The 12,304-nt window shown below is 45.0% G+C and overlaps 1 protein-coding gene across 14 annotated transcripts in view; it reads left to right on the forward strand.

Annotated features, from left to right (window-relative positions):
• The window catches only part of ARVCF (ARVCF delta catenin family member), a 576,381-nt gene that overhangs the window by 362,777 nt on the left and 201,300 nt on the right, over positions 1–12,304 (forward strand). The window contains exon 1 of one of the 14 annotated variants that reach the window (XM_061603417.1): positions 7,753–7,872. The exons of the other annotated variants lie outside the window; for them this stretch is intronic. Within the exon in view, the coding sequence (XP_061459401.1) occupies positions 7,867–7,872 (6 nt within the window). The 5' untranslated portion in view covers positions 7,753–7,866. Of the gene's footprint in view, positions 1–7,752; positions 7,873–12,304 lie in introns of those variants that run through there. 14 annotated transcript variants of the gene reach the window in all.

Here is a 12,304-nt window from a genome sequence, read left to right on the forward strand (position 1 = left end):
ACATTTTATTTTTAATTTAATGGTGGGACTGAAAGCAGCCAGGTTCTAAGAGTTGAAGGGAACAAAACATCTTTTTCTTTTTTTAAAGATGATCATATCAGATGCTCTTCAAGCCTCTGATTCTTCAAGAGGGCGTTTTGCTGCAGGCGATCAGGTTGAAGTGCTCCAAAAATAAATGTATTTATTATGTAACGTGCTTGAAACAAGCTCCCCTGCTAGGAGAAACGCAGTAGGTCATGGGCTCACCGGGAATAAAAGTGAGCAAAGAAAAAGCATGAATCCACATTTCCAAGTCAAACTCTTTCCCCCCTAATCATGATGACTCCTTTCCTCACAAACTGTTTTAATTTAAAAGAAATATATTCATTCAGTTCAAGGGGGGGGATCAGATTTGTCTATCATGTCACCTTGGAAGGGCCCCACCAAAGGTGAATTGGGCATCGTAGAGGAGCAAACCTTACTTGCAGCCTTTCCCCAAAGATATAGGGAGAAAGTGTGGTGTAGTGGTTAGAGTGTCAGACTGGGACATGGTCCTATCACGCTCAGCCATGAAGCTAATTGGGTGATCATAGGCCAGTCGCTGTCTCTCGGCCTAATCTACCTTACAGGGTTGTTGTGAGGATAAAATCGGGAGGGGGAGAACCATGCTTGTATGACACCTTATGCTCCTTGGAGGACAAGTGGGATATAAATGTAACAGCAACAACACTTAATGTTCAGGACTCCTCGATTTCGGTGTAGGGAACCTTTGGCTCTCCAGATGTTTATTTTTATTTATTTATTTATTACATTTTTATCTCCCCTTGCCTACAAGGAGCTCAAGGGGGCATACTTGGTTCTCTTCCTCCCCATTTTATCCTCACAACAGCCCTGTTAGGCTGAGAGATGGTGAATGGCCCAAAGCCACCCAGTGGCTTTCATGGCTGAGCGGGGATCTGAACCTTGGTCTCCGTGGTCCTAGTCCAACACGACAAACGTCTACTTGTAGTTGCTGAACTACAACTCCCATCAGCTCCGGCAAGCATGGCCAATGGCCAGGGATGATGGGAGTTGTAATTCAGCAACATCTGGAGCTCCAAAGGCTCCCCACACATGCTCTGCTTGAAGGAGTCATCTGTATTGAATGATTTTCTGGTCCAACTTCGTTTTAAAGATAAAGAATCATAAGAGGGTGAGCAAGAACCTTGAAATTGCCCATCAGTGGTGAGCACCTGGACGGCAAACTGAGCAGCCACACAGGTCACCTGATGACAGGTCAATCATGGAGAATCACTTTTGGCCCAGATTTGATCGAGAGACAACAGCCCAAGGTCAATATCACAGGGTGTCAGGCAAGGAACAACTAGGGATGGTCAAATCTGTCTGTTTCAGTTTGTCATTTTTCCATTCTTAATTTCAGTTCTCTGCATTTCTTCACCAGTTTGCATTTTTTTAAAAAAAAAAATAGTCCTCATGAACATTCACCAGTATTTGACTGTGAATTTCTCCTATTGTACGCATGTTATATGCAGTTTTGTCTAACAAATACAATTTCTCTAAATATAATACATATTCTATGTTATTTTCACAAATACATACATGTATGTCCACACTTTATACTAGTATGCACATTCTTATCCCCATTACTTGGCTAGAGAGCTAGATTGCAAAACTTGCATCATTTCCAGAGGGAGGCCTTCTGTGGCCTCCTGAACCACACCTCTGGGCCCGTCGGTGCATACAGTGCCATCAGTCTTTGGACCCAAAGCGTTTGGCACTGGCACTCTCAAGGACCGGGGCTCCACCTTGACCTCCTCATCTGACAGTTCCAGGGGTTCTTTGTCAGGCATCAGCCCAAAGGGCCCTTGAAGGAGATCCTCAGCACTGGATTCAGGGGCCCCCTGCCTGCCCCTCAAGGTCCTTGACCTGTGGGGTTTCTGCTTTATTTGCTGAGGACTCTGTGCCTGATACTGGGCCCAGGCTACGGATGACAGGTGTAAGAGGGACTGCAGTGAATTAACCAAGGCGACTATTGAAATACATGGATTGTCTTCAGTAAATCAGGACAGTAGGAACTAGGGATGGGTGAGAATTTCGATCCAGTTCGCATTTCAAGCAGAATGTATCAAATTCGCACTTTCCGAAACAACATGAGAACCGAAACACAGGCATTCCTCGAAATGCGCATTTATTAGAATTTTGGGATGCAGTTTGCCAGCTAAACAACATTTACAAAAATGCATATATTAGGGGAAAGTGGGCATAAGAATGAATACATGCATGAAAATAACATGCAAAAGGGCGTGAAATGATGAGAAATGGCTTGCAAAAATGTGTACCTTTGTCAAAACTGCCTACAAAAATGTGTTTATTTGGAGAAATTTGCACTAAAATGGTGGAGTTTTCATGAGAATTATTTTTAAAAAATTCGCAGATTGCTGCAGAAATGTAGAGAACTGAATTTAACGTTGGAAAAGTGAGAAACTGTAAAAGGTAAAGGTGTTCCCGCACTTGTAGTGCGAGTCATTTCCGACTCTTAGGTGACGTTTTGCGACATTTACTAGGCAGACCGTATATATGGGGTGGGATTGCCAGTTCCGTCCCCGGCCTTTCTTTACCCCCCAGTGTATGCCGGGTACTCATTTTACCGACCACGGATGGATGGAAGGCTGAGTGGACCTTGACCCCTTTTACCGGAGATTCGACTTCCTCCTTCCGTTGGAATCGAACTCCGGCCGTGAGCAGAGCTTTCGGCTGTGTTACCGCAGCTTACCACTCTGCGCCACAGTGAAAAACTGAGAGAACCGAAACTGACAGATCTTTCCATCCCTAGTAGGAACACATCCTACCACTTTACACAGTCATGACTTCCCCCCAAGAATCCTAGGAATTGTCATTGGCTACAGGTGCTGAGAGTTGTTAGGAGGCCCAGTAGTGTAGTGGCAAATTCAGAAGTGCAGGGTTCCTTCATGATAGTCAAAGCCATGCCCCTCCCCCCCTTTTTGTGCTGTTGGGTTGAGAATGAGACCCTTGTTAACGTTTTCTCCCACAACAGATGTCCCTAGGAGCTAATAAGCATGAGAGGGGAGAGTGTTAGTTATTGAGGAGAGTCTTCTCAGTGGCTAACTCGCCTCCTTTCACTCTGATTGGCTCCAATCTGCAGGAAAGGACAAGGGAAGCATCTTAGAAGACTCTTCTCAGTGGCTGACACATTGCCCTCTCATGCCGATTGGCTTGTAGGATGCTGGAGATATAGGGACCCTGCTCCCAAAAAAGTAAAGGGTCTAAGACCCCCCCGAGACTACTCCCTTGTGGAGACCCCTTTCCCCTTCACAGAGTTACAATTCCCAGGGTAGTTTAACGATCAATCCCTTTTCCCAGGGAACTCTGGGAATTGTAGTTCTGTGAGGGGAAATAGGAGTCTCCTAACAACTCTTGACACCCTTAACAAACTTCAGTTCCAATCCATGTTTTTTTTAAGTGGCTTGATACTGCTTTCAGAGTGCGGATTGTGGGGGAAGTGAGCGCTTTATTTTTATTTATTTATTTTGCTATCCTCTTGATCAAGCCCAGGCCTTTCGCCAAACATCTGCTCCTTGGCTAGCACAACTTGCTTTTGGCAGCATGTTATTATAGCAGTAAAATGGGAGCAAAAGCTTGGAATGTGATATGCTTCTTTAGCAAGGGACCATGTTTCTGCCCCTGGAATGCTAACGTCAAAATATATATGAATGAAAATTAGAGGGGAGGGAGAGGGAGCGGCCAGCCTTAGTCCTTGTTTCTGGACACCGCTAAGGTTCAGACGCTGCCATCTCAACCTTTTTGGATAGCGAGCCTCTACCAAAATGGGCGATTTGCACTTGTCATCAAGCAAGTTGCATATAAAGAGCTGCTGCTGCTGCTGCTGCTAGGATCAACAACCCCTGGCTCTGTGCTCAGCTTCCCTGAATAGCACAGATGGGGGGGGGACTTTGGCCCTCCAGATGTTGCTGAACTACAATTCCCATCAGCCCCAGCAAGCATGGCCAATGGCCAGGGATGATGGGAGTTGTTCAGCGGCATCTAGAGGACCCAAGGTTCCCCACACCTGCTGTATGGTAAGCCACCAGTACTACTTGTTAGATAATTATTTAGACCACATCCGTGCTGTACATTTAAAGCACCGTTATACCACTTTAAGTGACCATGGCTTCTCCAAGGTTTCCCAGGAACTGTAGTTTATTAAGCATTCTAAGAGTTATTATGAGACCCCATTCCCCCCCCCGAGGTATAATTTCCAGAGTTTCCTGGGAAGAGGGATTGATTGTAAACCTCTCTGACAATTGAGAGTCACAGGTAGGGATGGGAGGGGGGAATTGGATTCAGTGTACACTTAAAGCTGAATTATCAAATTCACACTTTCCGAAACAATACGAGAACCGAAACACAGCCATCCTTTGAAATTTGCATTTATCCGAATTTTTGCAATGCAGATCTCCAACCAAAGAATGTTAACAAAAATGCATGTATTAGGCAGAAGCTTGTATAAAAATGAATATATTCATGAAAATGGCATACCAAAAAGATCACATTAGGAGAAGCTGCTTGCTAAAATGTGTCAAAACTGCCTGCAAAACTGGGTTCACTAGGAGAAATTTGCTGAAGACTTTTTGTGCAGATTTTTTTTTTAAATAAATGGCAGATTGCTGCAGAAATGTGGAGTACTGAATTTTAGGATCAGGGGAAAAAAAGAGAAATGGGTAGAACTAAAATTGGCAGAACTTTTCATCCCTAGTCAGGGGTCTCCTGAAGAGCAAACAATCCTTGAAATATATTCATCTCCAGCAGCTGTGGTTAGGGTTGGGTCTAGGAGGCCAGAGAACGTGAGGTCCCCCTTTTGCTGCTTCTCACAACACAGGTCTCTGGATCCTTGAACCTAGACATGGTTGTGTCTCCTTGCTGTGCTGCATCTTGCCTAGATCCTCTTTGATATTAATCTTGCCTCTGGATTGCGTCTCGGACCTGAACAGATTCCCTGCGTTTGACCTTTGCTTGTTTTGGATGCTGTTGCACCATCATCCTAGCCCTCCTTGGGGAGTGTTTCGGGTAGGAGGTTTATACCTCCCTGGACTGGGATACTAGTCCCTGAGGGCACTTGCTGGAGCCTGACATAAACGGCTCTTCTTTGGCATGCTGAGCTGACGGAATGGAATCAAAGACAAAGGGTGTGGCTGGCGCAGGGCAAAAAAGCTGAAATTAGGGAGCTTGAATAAATTAAGTTCTATGGCCTAGAGCGGTGTGCATCTTGATTTACCTGCTTAGTGGGGCAAGCCTGCCTGTGACTGTAGAAAGGACAGAGCATGTTGTTTACTCTGGTTAAATTAACCCATAGTAGGTTTGGGGAAATGGGTAATTAGGAAGAGCTGAAGTATATGCTGGCATTTCGGTAAATTATGAACAGAAGTAGCCGCCTTATACCAGGTCAGGCCATTGTTCTATCTTGCCCAGTGTTGTCTACTCTGACAGGCAGAGCTTTTATCCACATCGCCTGCTCCCTGACCCCTGCAATAGAGCATTTGCTTTGGATCCTTGTAAATGGAGATATGAACCTAGAGTCATATGCATGGGATGTATGAGTTCTGTCACTGAGCTGTAATCTCTTTTCCAAATACATTATCCACTTCTTGTTGTTATTATTTATTAAATTTATATCCTGCATTTCCTCCTAAAGGATCACAGGGTGGCAAAAACAATCAAAACCTCTTTTAAAAAGTTCCAATACAGATTAGCGATGAGATCCATTGTCCGGTGTTTGTTCGAAAGTGTTCCGTCAGCCTAACAGGCCGGTATTGATTCACCTTCGTTCTTTATATGCAAGCCGTGGCTTTTACCAATTAGTTTTTTCCTCGCCAAAAAAATATTGATACTAATATTGATATTTGTAAAGGAAATATTGATAATTTTAAAGGAAATGATATTTTGAAAGGAAATATCAATAAATGAAAGGAAATATTGATAAAATTATCAAGGTGGTTTTTTTTTTTTTTAAAATCAATTTTCAAAAATAGGGTTGCTACATAAAAATCTGATCCGCAGTGCGGGAGAAGAAGCAAATTCATAGAAAATTCAGTACCAAATCCGAATTGGGTGGAATTCTAGCACATTCATAGTATAGATTCAGACTGTGATAAAGATTTCTACTCTAAAAGGCTTATTGGAAGAGAAAAGTCTGTTGAAGAGACAACAGAGGTGCGGTGCCTGCCTAATATTAAACAGGAGGGAATTCCAAAGAGTAGGTGCCACAACACTAGAGGCCCAGTTCCTATGTTGTGTGGAATGGACCTCCTGAGAAGATGGTATCTGCAGGAGGCCCTCACCTGCAGAGCACAGTGATCAGTTAGGTATATAAGGATAAGGCGATGTTTCTAGGTGTAACTTGCTTTGTTGTAAGTTTGAGAACTGCTGATTTAAGAGAATCCTGGAGCAGACCCAAGACTCCCTCTCCTGTGTTTTCTGCTGCACGAGAAGAGACATATGAAAACAGGAAGCTTCCAAAACCTAGTGCCCTCCGATGTTTTGGACTACTGCTCCTATAAGCCCTCCGGTTGTTGCTGAACTTTGGCCCTCCGGTTGTTGCTGAACTACAACTCCCATCTTCCCCAGCCATTGGCCATGCTTGCTGGAACGGATGAAAATTGTAGTTCAGCATCCTCTGGAGGGAGAAAGATTCCCACACCTGCTATAATCCCTAAGCCACACATAGGAGCAGAGGAAACTGACTTATACTGACTGAGACTATTGGTCCACTTAGCTCAGTACTGTCTACACAGGCTGGCAGTGGCTCTCCAGGGTTCAGGCTGGAGGCGTTCCCATCCCGGCCTGGTGATGGTGGGGACTGGACCTTCTGGACTCAAAGCAAATGGTCTACCATGGAGCCACGGGCTGATGGGAGCCGTACTCCAAAGCTTCTAAGGGTATCAGATTGGAGAATAAGCCCAGTATTGCCTACTCTGAATGGCAGTGGCTCTCAGGCAGATTGTCTTTCCTGTCTCTAGCTACCTGATCCTATTTTAGCTGGAGATGCCAGGGACTGATCTGGTAGCCCTTCTACGTGCATAGGATGTGTTCTGCTACTGAAATTCTAACGCCTCCTGAAACTACCACTTCACAAATACAAGGTATATTCAATGCTGGTCCTACTCACAGTTGACCCATTGATGTTAACAGACACGTCTAACTTAGGTTCATTAATTTCAGTCAGTAGGACTTAGTTAACTACAACCCATCATCCTCATTCACCCATCGCTTGAAGGGAAAAACTTTATTTTTAAAAATTAAACCAATTGGAAACCCCCAAATCCCTGCCTTTTCTTGCCATGACGGCAGCCATCGGGGCATCATTTATTTGTTATTTATTTCTTTATCCTTGTGTCTCCTTGGTGTTCAAAAGCTTTGAAATAATCAAAAGCCACAAAGCAAGCACTAAAGACATCTGAACTCCTGCAGCAAAAATGGTAGACATTTAGATGAGGCATACCCCCCCTCCAAGCCCACAGGTGGTAAATGAATCCTGCCTTGTGTTTTATGTTTTTAATTTGCAAATACATTTCCGAGGAGTGAAGGGCGAGGGCGGGTGGTGAAAGTTTAACTCCAGCCAGTCAGCAGTTCTTGGCGCTCCCCGCCTGGCCTGAGACAGCACAACCGATGAAGGAAAGCTCCTGCTTCAGGGAATTAAGGGAGACTTGGAGGCTGCCAGCTGGTGGGGTGAATGTCGGAGGACTCAGAAGGCATCCCCTGAATGAGACGGAGAGTTCGGGAAGTGATGTCACTGTGCATGCCTCTGCCAGGTGTCGCAGCGTACCAAAAATACTCCTCCTGTCTTGGATTACAAACCCCAGGCTGGGAAGGATGACTGTAAGTATGAGGATACGGGAGGTTTAGAGTTGAACAAGGGGGACCTGCGATGCAATATTGCAATGTGGAGTGCTCCTGTTCAGGATGCCAGCCATTCTGTTTTGCAGGACGCTCCATTCCATTCTTCCTCCCCAGGAAGGGAAGGATAAGCGAATCTGTCCATTCCGGTTTCTCTCCGTTTCTTCTTTTTAACAATCTTCAGTTCAGTTCTCATTTCAACATCAGTTTGAAATTATTATTATTTTTTTTAAAAAGTCCTTAGCATTTTAGTGCAAATGTATCCTAATGTACATGTACTGATATGCAATTCTGCCGAACACAGACATTTTTGCAGAACAATTTTCCCAAATACAATGCATTTTAGTGTGCCATTTTTTCCACTAATGTAGGCATTTTAATGCACGCTTTGAGAGCCAGTGTGGTGTAGTGGTTAGAGTGTTGGACTATGACCTGGGAGACCAGGGTTTGAATCCCCATATAGCCATGAAGCAGTCACTGCCTTTCAGCCTCAGAGGAAGGCAATGGTAAACCACCTCTGAATACCGCTTACCATGAAACCCCAATTCAGAGGGTTGCCATAAGTCGGAATCGGCTTGAAGGCAGTCCATTTCCATTTTCAATTCACGCTTTATCCCAGCATATGCACTTTTGTGTGTGGCTGGAGAGGGCAAATTTCAAAGGATGGCTGTGTTTTGGTTTGTGTCTTATGTTGGAAAGCATGAATTTAAATGCAAATTAAATCTAATGTATACCCCATCTCTGTAAACCACCCAGAGAGCTTCGGCTATGGGGCGGTATATAAGTACAATAAATAAATAAATAAATCTCTGTTCTTGGATTACACACCAGAGGCTGGTGAGAATGGCTGGGAGTCAGAGAATGCATGGGATTTAGAGTTGAACGAGGAGAAACTTCGAGAAAATCCTGCAGGGTGGAATGCTCCTGGTCAAGATGCCAGCCATACTCTTTTCTGGGATACTCCATTCCATTCCTCTTCCCCAGTCAGCATTTTGTGCTTGCTGAGCACGATCAGTTCTTGTTAGGCTGTTTTTAGTCTCTCTTTTTGTACTTGTGCATTAAAGTCTTGATTATTTTCTTTTGCAATATTGAATTTAGTCTATGCTTGCCAAACTGTTGGGTTTTGACCTGTTTGAATGTTATTATGTTTTGTAAACTGACTTGTCTCTCCTCTTCCAATGCTTTATCTTTTGATATTTTAGATGTAAGCAGCTTTGGGCACAGCTCACTGTGGAAAGGTGGGATATAAATAAACTCAATCAATCAATCAGTCTTCCCTCCCCCCTTAGCCTCCACCACATTGTTTTGGGGGGAGACTTCAGCAAACCTTGGCGTTCCTCCTAGGCTGCTGATGCCTCTTTCTTGTGTGCTGCTTTTGGCTACATAAAAGGACCAACACTTGGAGAATGAGTTCAGTGTTAGCATGTTGTATTGGCTGGCAGCAGAAAGAGGTACTTACTCAATGGGTGTATTAGGACCTGAAATGTAGCTCTCTATAAAGTGTGCATCATTTGTCTATCATTCTAAAATGTCCCGTTTCCAATAATATAATCTGTGTTTGCCTCTTCACCTAAGATGATAGGATTGTGGTTATTATATTTACATATTGTTGGGAACATGCAAAGCTGCCTTATATCAAGTCAGACGGTTGATCCATCTGGCTCAGTATTTCAGGGTTTCAGGCAAGGGCTATCCCCAGCCCCACCTGGAGATGTTGGGGGTTGAACATGGGACCTTCTGCATGCAAGGCAGATGCTCTGCCACCAACCTATGATGGCCTATCTTAGTTGGTCCATCTAGACATTGGTCCATCTAGCTCAGTACTGTCTACACTGACTGGCAGGAGCTGTCCAACATTTTCAGACAAGGATCCCTCCCAACCCTACCTGGAGATGCCAAGGATTAAAGCAGGGACCTTCTGCATGCGAAGCAGATGTTCTATCACTGAACCTTCCCCATTGTTCCATCTGATCTCCTTACAATTCATTTTGCTTTCCCCTTGCAAAGCCACTGTTCCTTGGGAAGAGGGATCAATTGTTAAGCCCTTCTGGGAACTCTAGCTCTGTTAAGGGAAAAGGGATCTCCTAATAACTCTCAGCCCCCTTAACAAACTCTAGTTCCCAGGATTCTTTGGGGAAAGCCATGACTGTTTAAAGTGGTATCATAGTGCTTTAAATGTATTAGTGCAGGCGGGCCTCTGGTTAGTATGACACAGGAAAACGCCTTCTATCAGGTCAGACTCTATGGCCATTTAGCTGCTACTGTGTGCTCTGGGCTGTGTTTCTGCCCAGGGTCTCAGGCAAATGGTCTCCCCCCCATCACCGATCTGATCCTTTTAAATGAGAATCGAACCCTGGAACTTCCTGCACATGAAGCATCTCCCCTGTCAGCAAGCCAACTCCCACCCCCCTGTCTTTTTTAGGGTCCAACTTCAGAGTTCCTCTGCTTTATTCTGTTGTAATGCTGAATGCTTTACTTGGAAAAAGTAGACAGCAGCTGTGTGTCACAGTGGATTAATCTCCATTTCAGTTGTTGCCAGCGCCATCTCTCTCAGCAAGAAACTAATTCTGATGATGGGAGGATAATCAACCAACTTCTAAATTCGGTTTTGCAATATTTGACAGTGCAGATCTGGGGGGAAAAATACCTCCTGTTCTTCAAAGTTAATTGCTTCTTTCCCTCCCTTCTTTAAAAAAGGTCTCCTCTGTAATAATCGTACGCAAATGGATTACGAAGCCTATTTTGTGAATGGCCATTTGAATTTCCCCCAGTGGCTTGAAACACAACATGCAGGCAGTGATGTTCGAGGCTTTTCTGTGCAGGGAGAAAGGATCCGTTAAGCCCATATGTGTTTTACTGCTGTTATGGAGCCAGGGTTTCCCCTCGCACACTAGAGCCCCGCTTGTAATATGCAAGCTCATTGGTATTTGTTTATCATATTTCCTGATGGAGCCAAGATAACAAGGCAAACATTGGAATGCTAATAGGCCTTGGTGTTACGGGATCGCTTTCTGACAGCATTTGCATTTTCGTTCTCTGTTTCCAAAGGGACTTGCCCCTCAATACCCAGAGCAGGCACAGCTGATGATGAATTGAAAGCACAGCTGTCTTCTGCAGCAAAGGCCGTTGGCACCTCTTGCCGAATGAAGCTTTGGGATTTGGAGTGGGGTGGGGGGATGGCCACACCCACCATCACCACAAATAGGATCCCCTTTGGGAAAAACCAGGAAGGATGGCTTTCAATTATAGCTCCGTTCCTCAGAGCTCATCTGGTTAGCGAGCCTTATTCTGAGCCCCCAGTGGAGAGTACCTCCTTCACATGCAGAAGGCCCTGGGTTCACTTCCCAGCATCTCTAGATAGGGCTGGGAGAGACTCCTGCCTGAAACCTTGGAGAGCAGCTGCCAGTCAGTGCAGACAGAATTGAGCTAGACGGACAGATGGTCTGTCTTGTGTAAAGGCAGCTTCCATTGTTTATATGCCCCGTAGATCTGATGGGCTACCATATTTAAATCCTTCAGTTGTACCTCCGTTGCATGTGAGAGGGCCTTCTCGGTGGTGCGTGCCTAGCCCCATGTTTGGGGATGTTCAGCAGACATGCAAAGGCACCCCTTTTTATCCAGGCTTTTGGAAATATTTGCTTATTGTTCATCCTCTGTTAATGTTTTTACTGGCTGGACTGATGTTCTAGTGAATTGTTGTTTATGTCTTTCACCCTTTTCATTATGCTGTAACCCTCCTCAGACTTGAAGGGCAGCGAATGAATGTATCAAATAAATTAATAAATAGACATAGCCTTAAGCAGGGGTGGGGAATCTCTGGTCCATAGCCCAAATTTAACTTGCGAGGCTGTTTTTGCAAAATCACACCCACTTACTCCACATACGATGGCACACATGACATGAGGTGCAGGGCAGGTGGAGACATGGCTGGATGGGCCGAGTTCCCCGAGGGGCACTTGACTGCACAGCTGATCCCTGTAGAAAGCTGCTTTGCAAGCCATATGCTCAGTGCTTGGGAACTTCCAAGCACTGGACTGGCAAAGCCTTTTGCACTACAGTTCCTGAGTGCCTGACCACCAGCTGCCTGTGCAAGGACTTTAGCACGTGGGGAGAGCAGCCCACCTGTCAATCGTCTGATGTCATAAGGATGTCAGGTGATTGACAGGTCGGTTGTCCAGCCCATCTGTCAAAGTTGGCCTGTGGGGGGATCTATCCTACCAGGCCAAAAAGGTTCCCCACCCCTGGCCTACTGGTTATAAACATAACCAGTAAGCTGAAAACCCCAAGTTCAAATACTAGCTGAGTCCAGAGCCCACTAGGGTCTCCCTTTCACTTCCATCTGCAATATGGGTTTTGTCGCGCTGGTGTACTTTGCAGCACTGTTCTTCAACATTGGGCCTCCAGATGCTAATGG

Source organism: Rhineura floridana, chromosome 19, assembly GCF_030035675.1.
Source record: "Rhineura floridana isolate rRhiFlo1 chromosome 19, rRhiFlo1.hap2, whole genome shotgun sequence".
NCBI classification, from domain to species: domain Eukaryota; kingdom Metazoa; phylum Chordata; class Lepidosauria; order Squamata; family Rhineuridae; genus Rhineura; species Rhineura floridana.